Consider the following 21,041-nt stretch of genomic DNA (forward strand, 5'->3'; position numbering starts at 1 on the left):
CCAACTCATGACAAACCTATAAACAAGTCTGGGAAGTCTGGAACTGGTCTAATGAAAAGGCTCAATTATCGAATGCCACCTCCATGCCAACAGGTCTTTACCAAACTACAGCACCTAAGCAAATAATGCTCTCAACGGGTGTGCGTGATGACCAAAACAAGCTTCATTATTCATTTACCAAAACCCCACCAGAACCTATGCAAACTCACAGCCAACACACACTTAATGGTTTTAGTTAACAGGTCTCCCCTCCACCCTCCAGCACCCCTCCCTTCCTCTACTCCCATCCTTATGACTGGGTTTGGTCATGCATGACTCGACCTGTGTGTCCAGCTATTGTCCACAGACTGGGTGGGAACAAAATATTGGCAGAAGGCCTCCAGATGATCAATGTGCGTAGTCTGCTAGGCCTGCCTTTCAGTGCACAAAGCACTATGAACGCCTACACACCCTCTCCAAAATAACACCCTTCATTCATAGTAAAACAAGTACTGGTACAGCATACATGAATATGGTCGAAAAAGTTTATCAATATTGCTTATATATATATATATATATATATATAAAAATAATATATAAATAAAAAATACATGACTGTGTGTGTACATGTGTGTGTAATTGTGTGTGTGTGTGTGTGTGTGTGTGTGCGTGTGTGTTTACAGTTAAGTAATTTAAACAAGACAGGAAACTTGTTTGGGCAGAGGGAAACCAATTTCTGGACTGGCAGCCTGTAAAGTTTCCTCAGTGTCAATGATCAGTACTTGTATAAAATTAAAAAAAAGTTATCAGCTGTTACAACCACTGTAAAAGAGTATGCTTTTTATTGAGTAATAATAAATAAGACTGATACAACTAATAAACAGACCGAAAAAAAGTGCCAGAGATGCAGAAGCAACTCTGAATGACTTCTATATGTGTCACTTAAGTAAAACTTAACCATATGAATTTTTTTTAAATTGTGGAGTAAATGACTATCACTCATGAAGACCTGTGATGTACATGGGAGGAGGAAAAGAACAGAACAAAAACACAGGGGGGGGGGGGGGGGGGGGGGGGGGGGGGGGGGAATGAGAGAGAGAGACTGAGTGAAGGGTCAAGAAAGCATTAGCAGGGGGTAGGGGCCATGGAAACGTTTCCAGCTGTGCGGAAATGAACACAAAGATCTATCAACATATTGCACTTATCTTTGTGTTAGATTCAGAGAAAGCGAGAGAGAGAGAAAGCAGGGGGAGGTGGGGGGAGGGGGGGGGGGGGGGGCAGGGGGGATATTGACAGAGATAGAAAGTACAGAAGACATGGTGAGGAAGACAACAGTATGAACCTGTGAGGTAACACCATACGTAATCATCAACAAGATGCAACAAAACCTCTAAAATGTTTTTAACCATCATTTCTTCGGAAATCTCCATTTTACAGCCAGAATAAGAAAACCCTCACACTGACCAAGTGGGGAAAATGAAACAGAGGGTATGTAATGCCAAAAAGCTTTACCCACAATGAGACAACCACCCAAATACTGATGATGAGGTGGACAATCTATGCCAGGCTAAGTGAGACCTGTACCCACAAGGTGGTACTCACAAGGCTGCAGTTTACTGATGAGGTATTTGGAGTCTGCCAGCAATTCTTCCAGGCTGACACAGGTGCTGGCCAAGGGCGTGCAAGGCTCGGCAGGGGTGCCCGGTTCAGTCAGGGCATTGCGGTGCCACCCAACAGCCCCCATGCCCTCCAAGCCTTTTCCTTTGTCAGCCACACCCAGCACACCATTGTCCACAGAGGCCCTCCTCTCCCGCCGGCCACCACTCACTGGGGGGGTCTGAACTGTTGGTGTCCCGATATCTGAATCCCACAGACCACTGTCCTCGTCTGGGTGCGGCAGCATGAACAGGACGTTGTTATTGCTATCGTCATCGCTGTGACTCCTCTGCACTTCGTCCACAGACATGGCTCGAATTTTGCGGTCCACGTCATCGTCTCCGCTGTCGTAAATGCCTTCTGAAGAACTGCTGGTGGCCAGGCACACGTTGTACAGGTCCTCTAGGGAGCAACTGGAGGCCATACGTTCTGTTTCCCCAAGCTGACGAGCCGGCTTGCGGCTGGTGGGGTGGTGGCGAGTGTCATGGCCTGGACAGTCCAGGTCGTCCTCATTGATGTTGAAGCCGGTAAAGGTGCTTAGCGGCAGCAGGGCCTCATCCTTGCTGTGCGGGTTTGTTTTGACAGGGGCCTGGTAGTGCCAGTTGTCCAGCAGTGAAGTGTGCACTTTGTTGTCCGAGTCCTGCCTTAGACTGTACTGACGTCTGGAAGACGACGTCATTTCAACAGCGGTTCGGATTCCGTAATTATTCTCCGACCATTTAAGTTAGTCCCAAGCGGAACAGCTCATCGGAACGTTTGGCATTGACAGCAACAGAAACAGTCAACAAACCAGCCAGTATGCAAACACAATGCCGGAAATCTGTGGATTAAGTTCCAAGAATATCTTGTACACAATAATCTAGCTGGGCTTTCAACAATTTCCACACGGACAATCTTCTGAAATAATTACACCTTCTAGAATCGTTCCTTGACGAGTTCTATCCCGTAAAAACATACTAGTGATCCAGACCGAGACACCACTTCAGAAAAACGGTGAGGTAACTTCAGCCCCGCGCACTTACTGTCGCGGCACGCAAGCCGTCAGCTAATTTCTGATCACTCGTCCGCGCCGTGTCTGTCAAAACAAGCAAAACAGACCTTATAGTATACAGTCACATGCCACCATCCTGCTTGATAATAAAACCCCTTGAGACTGGCGTGCACACGGTCCTTCCGCTACTGTTATACGTCAGCGCCCAAGTGGGTCAAGGAACAGGAGGCAGTCACTGTCCTGTCATGGGACCAGCCACCAATGAAAACGCTGCGTTGCCATGAGGGGGCAGGGCATGGCTGTCAGTCACTGGTCTGGCCATTGGTGGTCCTGGCGAACCGAATAACCAGCGTTGGTCTTTCTAACTTGGTCGGTCCTGATCCGATTCTAATCCTTCCCCCCTCCCCCTCCCGTTCCAGTTGACTACCCCACCCCCCATCCCCATCCTCCTTCACGGTGGTCATTACACATGAACTCAACAATCTTTGTTGTTGTTTTCAGTCAAATTTTCAACTGAAAACATCCCGTAAACGCGGTCTTTTCATTTTCAAGCGTAAAATCTTTCGTTTTTACTGTAAACCTCCAGTATGTCTGGAAGGACTGATGTTAAAAAAATTATTAAAAAAAAAAAAAAAAAAAAAAAAAACTAAAAAAAATCTCTCTCTCTCTCTATATATATATATGCTGCCTTTTTTTCTGGTGGGAATATGGTACAAATTTATGCCACTTTTTTCTGGTGGGAATATGGTACAAAACTATACTGCCTTTTTCTGGTGGGAATACAGTATAAATTCATGTTACTTTATTGTTGTTGTTGGGAATACGGTGCAAACTTTTGTCGCCTCTTTCCTGCTGGGAATATGATATACATTTATTCTGCCTTTTCTACGCTGAAAACATAAACCATTGCTATTTTGTTTTGTTGGGATGCCTCGCCCACTCTCCTAAAAAATCGTTTTAGTTCGGACCTACTTTCTGTTCGTGTTCCATTTACCTTATTTATCTACCAGAAGAACACGGAAAATTACAGTGAGGTTGGGTTATGAACTATAATCTGTGCAAGAATGGGGTATTGAAAATAGGAAAAGTTAAATTCAAAATGCGGAAGAAAAAACAACAAAAATACCACAAAACGATGGACTGAAGAAAATGTGGGTTGTTTATGTTTATGAGTGCATAAGATAAATGCATGAGACCCCAGAGTATGCTAAAAGCCTTCTGTTCCCTTGACGATAGGGGAAAAAACAACTATAGTCTGATTTAGTACCATGGACGTTGAGAGGAGACGTTTTAATCAAAACGGTTAATTCTCGTTCGGGAACTGTACATGTCTGACCCATATAAAGACAAGGAAATAATGCAGAACTAAAGTCACAGCTTAGTATGGCTCTCCTCATCGTCAGACACAATCACTGGTTCGAGTCACATCCTAACCACCGCACTGCGAACAATGTACTGATGTAAAGTGCTTGGTATGATATTAACAGTGTCTACACGTACACCAGCATGCTGCTCGACACGTGCTCCCTGCCTGCCAGGAGTCAAAGACCGCATCTAAGAACCATTTTTCTGGAGAAAATCACTGGTCTGGCGATGCTCATCAACGGAACCTGGCACTGTTCTCATGAATATGCTGCATTGTGTGGTGTCTGACCAATGTAGAGGCAATTCGGGCCCTGTTAAGCCGTTCGTGCATTGCTTACAGTGTGAGTGTTGGCATGGTGTGAAAATGGTCACGTACCACGTTTAAGAAAGTGGTGTTTTTAATAATCCTCCTATTCTAATGCTTCTACAGTTCGATAGCGTGTTGGGGGTGCTAATGAAATCATTATCATTTCTGTTTGGCACAGGCTGCATTTGCGCAATGTCTCAGAGATCACACTTTCAAAAGGAAGCAAATATTTGTATGACTGAATGTTTACGTAGTTAGCACGTAACAGTCATCATACCGCTCCATTTCAAGCCACGATTAAAAACCCCCACAAAACACCTGTCCAATCCATGTCACCATGATACTACAAAGTGTGTAGAGCTGCACCCTCATGGCGGGGTAAGGGGCTGTAAAAACCCTGTTCGCAACTTTATTGGAACCATAAAGGGTATGTCGGGTACCCTACTTTCTCACACAACTGAAAGTACTACGTGATGATCAGCATGCAATGAGATATTTTTTCATGATAAATGGATGTTACAACGCGGGTGGGTGGGTGGGTGGGCGAAGACAAATGAGAGCTGCGTGCTGTAGAGAAACGTCAACGCCTCGGCGGAGTTGGTTGGAGGTGGGAGGGAGGGGAGAGGGGGTAGGGGGGGGGGGTGCCGGGGACAGAAGAAAAAAAAAAGGTCTACAACCGCAGATAGTTAAACCATCAGAATGATAGACTACAAGGCTTATTATCCGGTAACAATGGAGTGTGTTGGTTGTCTAACAACCACTCAACAGCAAAGGGACGGAGAAGGGGGCGGGACAGGGACGTTGGGGTGGGACTGGGGGCAGTCGAAGGCGCTTAACACTATCCACCAACTTCAATGGAGTGTTTAACGATGTTTCCGATACCCTGGGGCTGGGAAAGCAGAGACCGACTTAGCAGGATGTCAGGGTCAGCGTGACAGACGTAGTTCACGACTTTGTTTTTCAACCACATTGGGGAATGCCTGTACAGCACGGGATTCCGATTCATCAAAACGGCTTTGGGAGTTCTAATCCCGAGCCCCAACATTTGTTGCCGTGAATCTGAATATAGGAGGATAAAAAACAACACCCCCCAAAAAAAACAACAACAACAAACAAACAACCCCCCCCCCCCCCCAAAAAAAAACACCAAAACCCCACCTCGACGCCCCCCCCCCCCCCCAAAACCAACAAAACTGGATATCCTTTAGTTTGACATTCCTTATCATACTGGTATGGTCTCCTCCTACGCCCACCCCGCCTTCTCTCTCTCTCTCTCTAACACACACGCCCATGTGGGGGGGGGGGTAGGAAGAGAGAGAGAGAGAGAGAGAGAGAGAGAGAGAGAGAGAGTCCTAATTCTAATCATGCATGATTTATGACGCTTTCACTTACACCAAGACCACCAAGAGAAACATACAGACTGAGGCACAGAGAAAGAAAGTCTCATAATTGTGACACATTCTGCCATCACCTCCAGCGAAAACCCATTCCGTCCAGCGATAACGACCACCCACCCATTCATTAGTCAAACGGATGATTCCTGTTTACGCCATCTTTTCATTAACAAAAAAATCGGAGTCTACAATTATCTCGAGAACGACTTCAAGTCAATACGATGTAATATGAGAAAACACTAATTTTAATAGGGTTTAAAAAAAAAATCACTGTAATCGTATACAAAACGTGACCATGACCTCGTGCAAACAGAAGACAACAAACATAACAAACAAGTCTGCAAATTTTATCAGTAAAAACCGTGCCAAGATTGCTTCTCGACTGCATGATAAACAAATTTACGCGCGCGCGCGCACGCACACACACAATCCGGACACGAAATGCTATTGTGCAGACCGATTCATATAAAACAAAGAGGTGGAGAGGAAGGGGAAAAGAAAATACTGTGTGTGTGAGATAGCGGAGCTTAAGTGGTGATCGTAATTGCTATTATCATTATTATTATTATTCGTTCGAGGCTTTCCAACCCCTATAGTTATTTACTCGAGTGCAAGAGTGGTTTTCCATGTGTATGACCGTTTTTCACGCGACCAATCATTTCAGACAGCCATATTCTGTTTTCTTGCTGTGGTACAGTCGTAACTATCTTTCCAAAATTAATTTTCGGTGTCTTTTTCGATCAGACTGGGAAGCTGCAGAAATGTTATATAATCACACGAATACGCTTTGTTCTGACTCAAAAGAAAAGAGTAAGCGAAATTCGGTCCATGACAAGCATCAACTTTCACCATTCATTGCGTACTATGTCCCCCCCCCCCCCCCCCCCCAGTACCCCTCCCAAAAAAAAAAAAAAAAAAAAAGGCCGGGGGGGGGGGGGGGGGGGGGGGGGGAGACGCGATTTTATCAAATAATTAAGCCCCCCCCCCCCTCTGAAATGATGTATGTGTCCTCTTTTAATGCAGCATACTGGACTCAGTGCATTTCAAAAGACAACGAGACCGTTCGAAGAAACTGCTGCATCACACACACACACACACACACACACACACAGAGCAGAGGTCATGCGCTGTCCCCAACTGAACCCTGTAGAAGTACGAAGAGAACTTCACTCGATGAGTCGGCGCCCAACAGCCAAGGGAGATAAGTTCTTGTTTGGGGCACGCAATATTGACATTCCACTTTCGTGGGGGACCCACCTTAACTCACCGGCTGGTGGTGACCACGACTTAATCGTATAGAGGTCAAGGCTTCACTGATAATGGAAGTGAACTGCATCGGGCTTAACCTGACGGGTAGGGGCACGTCACTCAAACCAAATAATCCACAACACTTGGGGAAGGGGCAAGTGAGGGTGGATGGGAGGGGGATGTGGGGCGACAGTGAAAATGGTTCAAGTGATAGCGCTCCAGTCGCCTGCATCTCTGAATACCGAAGTTGAGTCTAAAAACCTACATACATAAGTCAGTTTAGTTGATAGACATTAATGATCAATCAGAATGGCACACAGACATGTGTGTTTACCAGAACATTGCAAGCTGACTCAGAGTGCACGCAAATGAGCTGTTGGCATCCGAACCTGGTGCTAAGATACAAACCTACGTTTTTTGGGAAGCAGAGTTAAAGTTCCCAAGACTTTGGAACTGCTTTAAAAAGATTTTCCGCATACTATTGTGGAACACACTATGAGGCAACCATCATTCTGTCACCAAGTCTTTAGTCATGAAATTGGAGTGAATGAAGATCGGCTGAATCAAATGAGAGAAGAGATGCCTCAATTCAATGTATTTAGTAAATTACTGAAAAACAGATACGAAACGGAAACATATATTGCTTTTGTTAACTTGAAATCTGTTGAATTCCACACAAATTGGTGTCGCTACATGGAAATAATAGAAACTGGAGAAAATTAATAACAAACCATACTGCTGGGGGGGAAATCCAAGTCAATAATGGAAGGTAAAAAAAGAATGAGCATTGTACATCATGATGGACGTGTGTATTTATATGTGTATGTATATGTGATCATAAAAAAATGTATGTATGTACATATGTATGCATATGTATATATGTTTTCATGCATTTGTGTGTATATATATGTATGAATGTATGTGTATGTATTCAGTATGTGTTTATGCATATATACATATATATATATATATGTGTGTGTGTGTGTGTGTGTGTGTGTGTGTGTGTGTAATATATATATGTATATGTGTGTGTGTGGGCTACCATGAATCTGTACAACATCAACGCCAACCTGATCAGACTGATACAGTTTCAGTTTCAGTAGCTCAAGGAGGCGTCACTGCGTTCGGACAAAACCATATACGCTACACCACATCTGCCAAGCAGATGCCTGACCAGCAGCGTAACCCAACGCGCTTAGTCAGGCCTTGGAAAAAAAAACCAAAAAAAAAAACCAAAACGGGGGAATAAATAATAGATAAGCTTGCATAAATAAATAAATAAATAATAATTATAATATAGAAAAAGGTAGTAGTAATAATATTAGTAATACTAATAAAATGATAATAATAAAACATAATTAAATAAATAAATAAGACAATAAGACTGATACAGCACCTCTATGACAAAGCCACCAGCGCCGTCTACCTCAACAATAGCATCGGGGACTGGTTCAGAACCACAGTCGGAGTGAGACAAGGCTGTCTACTCTCCCCAACACTCTTCAACATCTTCTTAGAAGGAATAATGACTGACGCACTGGAAGAGCATGTAGGAACAGTCAGCATAGGCGGCAGAACAATCACAAACCTACGTTTTGCCGACGACATTGATGGACTGGCTGGAAAAGAAGAAGAACTGGCAAGCCTGGTCAAACATCTAGACAAAGCCTCCACATCGTATGGAATGCAAATCAGTGCGGAGAAAACCAAACTGATGACTAACAACACCAACGGCATCAGCATTGACATCAAAGTCAACGACGAAAAGCTTAAAACAGTCCACAGCTTCAAATATCTGGGAGCAATCGTGTCAGATGAAGGATCTAAACCAGAAGTACTCTCGAGAATTGCCCAAACAACAACGGCACTCAACAAGCTGAACACCATCTGGAACAACAAAAACATCGCTCTCAGCTCAAAAATCAGACTGATGCGTTCCCTGGTTATATCAATATTGCTCTACGCCTGCGAGACTTGGACCCTGACTGCAGACATCGAGAGAAGAATCCAAGCTGTCGAGATGAGATGCTTTCGTAGACTACTTGGCATCTCCTACAGAGACCACATCACTAACACGGAAGTGAAGAACAGAATCCAGCAAAGTATTGGACCCTATGAAGACCTTCTGTCCATAGTGAAAAAACGCAAACTTAGGTGGTATGGACACATCTCCCGATCATCTCATCTTGCCAAAACGTTCCTGCAAGGCACCGTACAAGGAGGCAGAAGGAGAGGACGGCAGAAGAAGAGATGGGAAGACAACATCCGGGGGGTGGACAGGCTTGACGCTCGGTGACGCCCTGAGGAAATCAGAAAACCGTGAAGAGTGGAGAGGGGTGGTGGCCAGGTCAGCAGCGGTGCCCCAACGGTCTGAACCCAGACTACGGGAGAGGTGAAGGTGAAGGTGAAGGTGTGTGTGTGTGTGTATATATATATATATATATATATTTGTGTATACTATATGTTAAGCTGAACTTAAATTTAAAAAAGAATAGGTTTGTTATTTCGTGTACAAAACGTTTCAATGCACAATGTGTTTTTGTTTTGTTGCTTTTTTTTTTTTTCTCCTTCGTCCTTTTCTTCTGACAAACATTTCCCCCTTTTTGAATGTCTTCTTTTTGGTTATTTTGCTGTGATGACTTTTCGTGTTGCTGTTACCTTTTTTAAAATTTTTTTTTTTTTTTTTATAATAATGAATAAATGTCATAAATGTGAAAAAAAGAGAGAGAAAAAAAAAGAATAGAAAAAGATCGGCTGAATCCAGGTTTACTTCGAAACCGTAATCCGTTTGAGGGGCGGGGGAGGGGTGTGTGTGTGTGTGCCTTATTTATGAGAGGCTCCCTTTCACATTAAAAATTCCAAACAAAAGGAAGGCAGAAACCAGACTCCACGACCTCCTTCACCCACCCTTCGAATTGTACTGCCTGCCAAAATATACAATAGAAAGCCAGTTGAAGAGTACCACGTGCTCAACACGGCTTTTTGGCGCTGCAGGCAGGAGTGCTAACCCAGGTGCATTCAGCCAGCTGTCAGTATTTTCATCACACAGTGTTTGTTCATCACACAGCTCATCAGTGTTTGTTCATCACACAGCATCAGTGTTTGTTCATCACACAGCATCAGTGTTCGTTCATCACACAGCATCAGTGTTTGTTCATCACACAGCATCAGTGTTTGTTCATCACACAGCTCATCAGTGTTTGTTCATCACACAGCTCATCAGTGTTCGTTCATCACACAGCTCATCAGTGTTCGTTCATCACACAGCATCAGTGTTCGTTCATCACACAGCTCATCAGTGTTTGTTCATCACACAGCTCATCAGTGTTTGTTCATCACACAGCTCATCAGTGTTTGTTCATCACACAGCATCAGTGTTTGTTCATCACACAGCTCATCAGTGTTCTTCACCACGCGGCTCATCAGTGTTTGTTCATCACACAGCTCATCAGTGTTTGTTCATCACACAGCATCATCACACAGCATCAGTGTTTGTTCATCACACAGCATCAGTGTTTGTTCATCACACAGCTCATCAGTGTTCTTCACCACGCGGCTCATCAGTGTTTGTTCATCACACAGCTCATCAGTGTTTGTTCATCACACAGCTCATCAGTGTTTGTTCATCACACAGCATCAGTGTTTGTTCATCACACAGCATCAGTGTTTGTTCATCACACAGCTCATCAGTGTTCGTTCATCACACAGCATCAGTGTTTGTTCATCACACAGCTCATCAGTGTTCGTTCATCACACAGCTCATCAGTGTTCGTTCATCACACAGCTCATCAGTGTTTGTTCATCACACAGCTCATCAGTGTTTGTTCATCACACAGCATCAGTGTTTGTTCATCACACAGCTCATCAATTTTTTCCACCACAAAGCTCATTGGCAGGTTGAACTTAGGGAGAAAGGTGTAGTAGTTTTGAGCAGACATGCCAGTATAAAGCCACGACATTATTTGCTGGTATCATTAAAAAAAAAGAAAAAAAAAAAAAGAAGAAAAAAAAAAGAAAAAAAAAGGAGGCACTACCACTTAATTTGAAAACAATCAATTCTTGACACTCAGGTTTACTACCGTATTATGTGTTATTATATTTACACTTGGAATCCTTCATTTATCTGTGTGCAAGCTGATACAGGGGCTTGGTTCACTTGAGGTTACCGGATATGTGGGGCACTCTGCTTTATCTTTTCTTCTTTTCTTTTCTTTTAAGAAGCAACATATAATGCACCCACTCAATGCATCCATGACCATTAGTTCATGTCACAAAAGCTGAGTGATTACCAGGACCCTGTTGTCTCGTAAAAAGATAAACCTATCTTTTTTAAATGACAACTGAATTACAAACGCGCTGTATTCTACAGACGCGTGCGTGCAATCACACACGTGCGCATGCACGCAGACTTGACATTCCAGCACGCACGGTTAAAACACTTTACATCTCCTAAAAACCTGAACAATAGTTCTTGATTTTCATGGGCATGTCTTTATTTCAAAAAAGGCTTTTGAATCCCACCCCACACTTTTCCCTACGCACACCAGCGCGTCCCCGCCTCCCACCCTCTGATACATTCTATACTGGTGCCTTGGGTTTTTCAAGAACTTGATAAATATCCTTGTTTTTTCTTCTTCACTAGTTATTAGTGGGGAAAGTGTAGACGCTGTGCCTCCCGTACCCCCCTCCTCCCCCCCACTTCGAATAGTTCATTGCTCCTCTACTTTGTTCAGAAGCAAGTAAACAAACCCGTGGGCGATGTGTGGTGTATGCATGCACGGGGAAATGATCATCATAACATAGTCAGGGTTCGATGGTCTGTATAATTTTCAGTGACCTGACCCCCGCCACGACTACAAAGTGACGCGCGAGTTCGGTGGCTGAGACTCGTCACGTAGTCCCCTTGTTCCGGTGGGCAGGGTACGCACACCCGACCTGAACGGCAGGTGCTGATGTCTTAATGGGCCCCTACAACCCCCTGAGGGTCCTTCCCTCACTACCGCTGGTGGTTGTCACTGAGTCTGTCACACACCACTCGGGCTTCTTTTTCTTATACAGAGCGGAAAGAGCACCTCTGTTCTGTGTAATCCAGCTTCAATTCAACGTCGCCCTTCACCTTTATTTTTTGGCTGCGTGGAAATCTGAGGACTTTGGGCCAAATCAGAACGTCTGCCTCCAACAAAAGAAAGACAGTCTGACAACAGGGAAATGGACATAATCATAAAGTATGACTCCCCCCTCCCCCAACCCCCGCCGCCCCTCCCCCAGCTTTTTTTTTTTTTTTTTTTTTTAATTTCCCGCACGTCTTTGTCGCTATTTACCTGACGTTCCTTCCTGATCTATTCAAGATAATTTCCTACATTAGAGAGTAACACTAATAAGCAGATGGGCGTGGAGAAAAGATTGGATACTGCCGTTGAGTGGGTTTTTTTTTTTTTTTTTTTTTTTTTTTTTTGTGGTTCTCTGAGAGAGAGAGAGAGAGAGAGAGAGAGAGTGTGTGTGTGTGAGTGTGAATGCGTTTAAGTGTGTTCCGTGTTGTGCGTACCCATAATGTACTTTGTTTTTACAGGAAGTTTATTTCTAGTGATACTTGCATTATTGTAGTGTATTTGCTGTCTTTTTTGTCACTAACATTGCACATGTTTGTGGCGATGAAATTTTGAGCCCATGTGAAATCGACTGAAGTTACTAACTGGCACTTTGTATAATAATGGTGCTTAATTCAATTCAGCCATTTTACGAAAGAAACAAAGTCATAACAAAACCATCGGAGTACAATTTTATGTTGCTTGCTGAATAAAGAACATCTAGTGATCTTGCGTGAATAAAAAAACAAACAACAACAAAAAACACGAAAACAGTGACAGTGTTTTTTTCTTCGATCTCTTCGTCGCATTAAATTTCTATTGGGGAATATGGTCGTGTTCTTTCAGTTAACCAGTGACAAGAGCTCTACACACCAAAACACACGTCGGACATCACGTGGGCACATAGTTATACTACGTCGGACATCACAAACATACACAGACACATACACGTGGGCACATAGTTATACACGTTCAGTCACACAAACAGACGAGCGTGCACACACACACACACACACACACACACACAGAGAGGCACAGACACACGCATACACAAAGACAAACGCACGTGTATCCGGGTCTACTATATCAACAAGCTCCGGTTGTTCGCGACCCGTTGTTTTTAGTCGACAAAGAAAAAAATCTGACAAAAAAACAAGCCAACAACAACCGTTTCTTCAATAAATTGCGTAAACAAGATAAAGGGCACACAGTTCTCACCGTATAACGACGCTAAGCCATCTTGAATGTTTTACAACCCTCGGTCAGCTCAGCGCTATAAAACAGCGTTATAAATATTACCATTGGCAACCGTCTGTGACTGGCGATCTAAACAACCTTCTATGATTCGTCCTGACCAAGCAATTACTTAACAACAACAGCCAGTCAGTTTGTCATGGCACAGTACAGCACCCAACAATTACTTAGCAACTGCAGCCAGATACAGGAAGGGAAGGAGATCTAGTCAGGTCAAACCAGTAATCAGTTTGTCAACAACAGGGGCGATACTATTTAAACGGTGAAGACAACTGTGGGTTAAGTATAACGACCAATGGAGAAAAACGAACACCGGCCCCCATAAGTGAAAATATACAAACAAACGATTCCCTATAGAAAAACTAACCACAACCCTACACGTGAACATCTACGCAAACGATCTCCAAAGAACAACAAATCCCGACCCTGTGCGTAAACAACAAATGACTAACCACAAACCGCAACACCCACCATATATAGACAACGTTTTTTTCTATAAAACTTCACCCGGGAAAGCGAATAATTCATGCACAAATGTTCTGACTATGTACATATTAAATAACAATAAAACAATTAACGTCAGCCACTTTTACAACCTTCCATATTGATCTATGCAGACATCCACCTCATCCTCACAGAATGATGGCAGAATCTACAACAGAATGGCGGTGGTCGTGAACCCAGAAGACGAAGAAGAAAGAGCTTTAAGAGCTTTATCCATTCACCAAAAAAATAAAACAAAACAAAACAACCCCCCCCCCCAAAAAAAAACAACCAAACCCAACAACAACAACAAAAAACAACAACAGGAAACAAAACAAAACAACAAAACCCATCAAAGTACACATACCGAGTTGATCAGTAACGCTGATCATTAATTATCTTTACAGCCCCCCACGCCCCATGTTATTCCCACCCCTCTTCCTTCCTCTGCTCCATTTTCACTGCATATAATCGTCATATATATATATATATATATATATATATATTTATATATAAGATGAATCTGTGCTAATCGAGCTACCACATGCTATGTTAATTCTTGTCAGTCATACCGCTTATTATCAACTCCTTGCCAGCTGGCAGCAGCATGGGCACAACTGGAAACAACAGTCTAGTATCCAGACATGCCGAGCAACTGGCATGTGTTCCGCCCCGTTGGCAATCCTATACCAACGTACGCACGAAGAGTTTCAGCTGTTCGGCTTGAACAGTAATACCTTTATGCAACCCACACTCTGGGAACGATGTACATGACGTCATGAGTACTTACGAATGTACAGTGGTTACATCAGTTGATACAATAACACCAACGACAATAATAAAGCAAGAATAATTGTAGTTAAAAAAAAAAAAAGGCAATTATAATCACAATAATATTTTCATATATATTATAATTACAATAATAATTATCATAATAATACCCCACAGCACAGCAAATACTATGTCTAATGCGCCTTTCGAAAACCACGTGGGATGTTTATCCTACTGCCAGAGAAAGAAGGGGTGGAGTCTGTTGGTGAAGGGGCAGAGAAAGAGAGAAAACAAAAACGAATCAAAGACAAGCACACAGACATACAGACTCGGACGGGCATGCGGATGGACGCGGGGAGATGAGAGAGAAACGGTGTGTTCGGTCAGTCTAACCCCCTACGGTTGACACTGTTTTCGTGTTGAAACGGATGAGTAGTCACTGAACGACTTCAAGCTGCCCTGGGGCAGAGTGAAACTGAGGCTGTGAACTTTGGCAACTGTTCGCGTGGACAGATTGTGTATTTAAACCAGACTGGCTTTTAACTTCGGTTGTTTTTGTTGTTGTTGTTGTTGTTGTTGTTTTTCGTGCTGATATCTTGTTATGGTCAGAAACAGGTGAAGTGTCTGTCAAGTAATGGTCGTACGGGCTCTGTTACTGGTGACAGCTGAGCTCTCTGTCTGTCTCTCTCTGTCGATGCGTGCGTGTGTATGTGTATATCTGTGTGTGTGTGTGTGTGTGTGTGTGTGTGTGTGTGAGAGAGAGAGAGAGGGAGAGAGGGAGAAAGGGGGCGAGGGGTGGGGGGGCAATGGGGCGTGGGGTTGGGGGTGGGGAAGAGCAACTCGATAATTCTGTCATAAACAGCGTCTATTACGGCCTGATTGGGTGCTGCATAAAATACCTGAACGGCAGCGCCAGCAGAAAGTTCAATCCAATGGGTCAAACATCCAACAGTAAAGACTATGGATCTAGCGAGAGGGAATAATGCGGTTAATACGGATCAACAAGCCGAGTTCTGCCTGCGGCTGAGTTGAGAAATAGGCAGTGGCACTTACTGCGAGCGGCCGAATGGATTAACACCCGAAATGGTGTTATTATTATTATTATTATTATTATTATCATTATTATTATTGTTATTATTATAATCATTATCGGCGTTATTACTATCATTATTATTATTACTATTATCATTATAAGGTCAACTATTCGTTATTAGCACTTGTAGCCTACCCGGAAAACAGACACCAGGTTGCATACAGAATGCAGAAGTTCATTCAGAACAGCTGGAAAAAAATTACAAACAAACAAAAAACAACAACAAACAATCACGCATAGAATACTATCACGTTACCTCATGAACTGTATGCACAAACAGAAACAAAGAGAGACAAGTGAGTCAGAACACACAAAGAGATAACAAAGCAGCAACAAAGTGAGGGCAAAAAATAGTGGTGAAGAAATACTAGCGGTAGGTTCTCGTAATCCCCAGTGCACACATATGAGTAATGGACTGGGTATACTGCTTTTGTACATTTCTCACGGATAATCCGATAGCTGCATTAAAACGTTGTGGGGAAATAGAGCGTGTCCTTGATGCATACAATTATAAGGGAGAGCACTGTCCTATTTCCATACCGCAAGCTAACACGGTCTTTGCAGATGAATTCCTATGGGGTTTTATTTTTATTTCACTTTAAGAATAATTCCACCAATCAGCACAAATTTATTTACCGGCATGAATGTCAACATAAAGCGTGAATGTATGGAACTAAAACAATTTCAAGACGCTTAGCATAAAGTCTGAATACCGCAACAACATAGCAAAATCGCTATCCAGACATTCACTTGCCCGCTGGTTGTTTAGCTCATGTCTGGACGATTACATGTGGTATATGGAAAGGTGATACTTAAACGCACAAACACACACACACACCAACACGCGCGCGTACATACACACACGCGCGCGCGCATACACACACGTTTTCCAGTGTAACTAAACCCAATGGGCCCAAATAGGGCATGGAGGATGACAATCAGTAACATGCACTTAAAGCCAACACAGTCCGCACAAACACAATACAGTAGTGGAATGTGTATAAATTATCTATAAAAAAAAAACAAAAAAAAAAACTTTTTTTTTTTTATACACTTTTGACGGACAATTAACCCGACAGCTGTACCCACAACATTGTAGAGATACACAGCGTGACCTCTGCGCATGGGGAAAATGTCCTCATTAATGACAAACTGACAGTCTATCCGTTTTGTTCAATCACTGAATTTTTAACCCGAGAGTGCAGACAAAATACTGTTCAAACTTTCATTTTCATGCACAATCATAAATTTCATATATTTTAACCTTTCCTTCGTTCTTTCTTTCTATCTGTCTAGAGAACAGCTTTATGAGATATCACAACAATGATTACCGACAAGAACGTCGACATAATTATATCCTATCAACAACTAGAATACTAACTAGCGAGGAGCTTACCTATCTGAAAACCCTCTACAGTAAAGAATCTACCGTGAAATTTATTTATTGTTTGTTTTTGTTTTTTTTGATGCTCACGTAATTCATTCTGTGCAGTTCAATTTAATACTTGGGCAAAATGACATTTTATCGTACATAAACACCAACACACAGTGAGCAGACACACACACACACACATATATTCTCTCTGTCTCTCTCTCTCACACGCGCGCGCCCACACACACACATTCACGCCGATAAACACGCACGTAACGGTAATAAAAGCAAAACAAAACAAAAACCCAACAACAACAACATCAGAAAGACAGCGAGACAAGGAGACTCTGTTACAAAGAAAGGGAACATCAACAGCGACAACAACAATAAAACGTGTAGAAATACGTACAGAATGTGTCCATGGTCTCCATTCAAAACTCCACACACCCACACACACACAGTGAGAACTGAGGTACTGTGTGTACTGCAACCTTTTATGCCCTCTCCCACAGGCCATCCGTCAACACCAGTTGTGCAGAAAAACAATTGTCCTTTGTTCCGGGGGGAAACGACGACTATCATTACCATAATCTGACAAGGACCCGCAACAGACCCCACAACCTTTAGCCACAGAGGACAGAGAGCAGATTAAAATAAGAATCCGATTCTTATATCCCTTTGAGTAAAGAAAAAAGGTAGCCAACACGAGTGTCACAAAAACATGAACAAACAAAAACGAAAGCAAACTACCGGTAATAAAAATTTACATCAGAAAAAAAATCTATCTCATTTTAGAAAATTGGAAAGTGATACCAACACCAGTGTTACAGTGTCACCATCCTGAGAAAACAAAAACGCACACAATCTAATGTATTATTCAGATTTCTATCTGGTTTTGAGTAACGAAAAGTGATAACCAACACCAGGCAGTGTTATCAATATTGCATCACAACATGATCCTAAGCCGATCAACGTAAACGTGCAAACAGATTGTCCGTGGAAAAGATCCGATAACAAAGAGAAAAGATCCTAACATAAGTAGTGCGCACGGGAAAAAAATAATGTGTACACGTTCGTAGGCATTCGAATGTATGCGTGTGTGCTTGTTTGCTTGAGCGCGCGCGCGTGTGTCTGTGTGAGTGTGTGTGTGATAAAGTGTGAGAGATCAGGATCACAACAGCGGACGAACCAAGGATGATTTTTTGTGATTTGAGGACAGCACCTTTGTAAACAACACTTACCTGCACGGAACCTAAATCACCGGCATGCAGCCCGTAATAAAACCATTAGCTGAAACGCGGAAACGATGGCTCAAAGTTTGTATCATGTACATGGCAACAAACATAGCAAGTATTCAAGAGAGAGAGAGAGAGAGAGAGAGAGAGATCTATAAACAGGTCTTTACCTAGAAGAAGCAATACGACTTACTTTCAATGCTTTTGATATATAAATATCTATATAAATTTTCTGCCCAACACAAACTGCTGTGAAACGTAAGTGTTAAGAGTGTAAATGGTAATAATAATCAAAAATCACGAGAGATCTATTACTCTACACACTGCCACGGAAAAATGAGAATCTCAGAAACATGTAACAGAATATCTCATTCAGCATTAACACATATGTTTAGTTCATACATGAGTTATTGCATTAGCCTCTAGAAAGTAACAGACAATATCACCATTTTTGCCGTTTCTGAAGTTCGTAAATATGAAGTGTCAGCACAAAACATTCACTGTTAACCAGCGGAATAAACCTGAAGAGGGAAAATGAAATAGGAATCAATTTTGTCCATGTCTTCCTACATGATAAATCATACATCACACAATGCCACAATATGCCATCAACTCTCATATGCCACTTCCTATAGCATCGACAAATACAAACCATCCATAACTAGCAGTCAGAACAAACAGACAAACACACACACAGCGCACCTGCAAAACAAAAAGCAGATCAATGTCAGTCAATAGGAACGCAGCATACAGTGCAGTGCATAATTCATTAGAAGCGGCTGAAAGGAGAGGCAACAGCAGCGATTAAAAAAAAAAAAAAATCCTAGCAATGCATAAGTGTGAGCAAAGCCTTCACAAAGGTCGTAGCAACCTGAAAGCATGAACAAAGCCTTAACAAAGGTCAAAGCAACATGAAAGAATGAACAAAGCCTTAACAAAGGCCACAGCCACCTGAAAGTGTGAACAATGAGGAAAAAAAAAGCAAAAAAAAAAAAAAAAAAAAAAAAAGCGCGCAAAACTATGTGCAGACAGCATGCTACAGCAAAATATTGTTAAAATGAAAAAGACAAAGAACATCTACTACTCCACATTACGTTGTGTATAAGGTCAAAATAAACATGGGTAAACCATATATGGTAAAAAGCGAACTCTGCACGTTTACACTAGGTATCACATGCAATACCTTTCCTGCATGAAATGTACGCTGTAAAGATTTTCAATAGCAAAATGTACGCAAGCTATCAAAAAGCCTCCAAAACACAGTGTAGATAAATATACATATGCACCCCTCTCGCCCCCCCCCCCCCCCCACCCCCCCTCGCCTCCCCCAAAAAAACCCTCTCGCAGACAAAATGTACAAAGGGTATCAGACACCTTCTCAAAAGAGTATATGAAGTATAAGAACACAGTCACAGTGAACCCTGGATACAAAAAGAAAGAAAGAAAGATGTACACTTCCTGGATATCACACACAAAAATAGCCTGTTGCACAGCATGATATATACGCTGAGTGCCTTCTACACTGAAAGCCTGCGGGAAAAAAACATGAAAACTTGTAGCTGTACCTGCAATGTCGTCCAACTCACGAAGCCCATCGTCCTCCGAGCTGTCCGGTGGGGCGATCATGGCTGGGCAAGCGGCATGGTCTGGTCCTTGACCTTGTCTTTCCCTCATTGGCTGCTCTCCCCGCTCAGCCCATACCGTCAGCACGTGCTTCCCGGCCCTGATGGCTGACCCACCCCCCACTCCTGTCGGAGGGTCTGCTTGTCCGTGTGTGTGATGAATCCAATCAGTGATATCCCTAGTAGTAGTTTCAGTTCCACCAGTTTCCCCAGCACTTTCTATACACGTACACGTGTCCCTGGTGTCAATTCAGGAATACAAAGTTTGTGTGGTGATTCTGCAACTCCCGCTTGTTCACAAAGGCACTTTAATTTGTCGAGGCAGTTGTCGTTGCGCTATGAACTGCTGGTACCCGCAGGCTCCGTGCAGCTCTTACATTCCCGTGAAGGGTTCCACATGACTTCTTGTCCCATCCTTGGCCTTTGAAGATCTGTCTTGACCAGCAATCATACAACCGCTCCTTGAGAATTTCACGCTCTAGTCACAGAGCCCCAATTGGCAAAACTGTCCGTGTCTGTCACAGTATCGTTGCAGAGATCATTCAAGGCTCTATGAAGTCCTCTTCGTGTTGCAGACAGACAGCCACACGCCCACGCCCAGAGCTGTTATGAGTCCTGGTTTGTCGCACCCTGACGTCCACTCCTTATCTGTGTTCTGTTCCCTTCAACTGCCTGCTGGTGACCACGAGGAACTGGAAAGAGACCCAGCTGGCTGAGTGTGTTCTCCACTGACCTGTGTCCTGCTGGCTGCACTCACTTCACTGGCCGCGCGCACTATCCTGCACTGACACACGGGCATCCCGCTACTTTAACAACAACGACAACAACAACAACACTCTTGTCTGTCAATGGACACTACATACCGTAAACAACAATCACAACTGACAACAGCAACGTTCAAGTTGAACAACACAACGCACACACAAACACTGTCATAAATACTATAACTAATTTTCTTACCTTTTTATTTTACACTACAATGTATATAGAAACCGAAGATTTCCTAATTCGCTTATTCAATCGATGACTTGTAAAAATGATACGGTCTGAATTTATGAGGACAGCGATTTCAAATTTCCTTGTTTTTAACAGCCTGGCATAATTAAGTGAGATTATAAGTCAGATACAGTTACTGATTCAACATAGCCAAACACACACACACACACACACACACACACACACAC

The 21,041-nt window shown here is 42.9% G+C and overlaps 1 protein-coding gene across 10 annotated transcripts in view; it reads right to left on the reverse strand.

The window, feature by feature from the left end:
- LOC143292768 (trafficking kinesin-binding protein 1-like) overlaps positions 1 to 21,041 on the reverse strand; it is an 82,628-nt gene that overhangs the window by 37,109 nt on the left and 24,478 nt on the right. For 5 of the 10 annotated variants that reach the window (XM_076603318.1, XM_076603323.1, XM_076603326.1 and 2 more), the window contains one exon: positions 19,801 to 20,641. In XM_076603318.1, the coding sequence (XP_076459433.1) occupies positions 19,801 to 19,909 (109 nt within the window). In that variant the 5' untranslated portion in view covers positions 19,910 to 20,641. Of the gene's footprint in view, positions 1 to 1,581; positions 2,787 to 19,800; positions 20,642 to 21,041 lie in introns of those variants that run through there. The other 5 variants (XM_076603319.1, XM_076603322.1, XM_076603327.1 and 2 more) reach the window with 2 other exon arrangements.

This window comes from Babylonia areolata, chromosome 18 (genome assembly GCF_041734735.1).
Source record: "Babylonia areolata isolate BAREFJ2019XMU chromosome 18, ASM4173473v1, whole genome shotgun sequence".
NCBI classification, from domain to species: domain Eukaryota; kingdom Metazoa; phylum Mollusca; class Gastropoda; order Neogastropoda; family Buccinidae; genus Babylonia; species Babylonia areolata.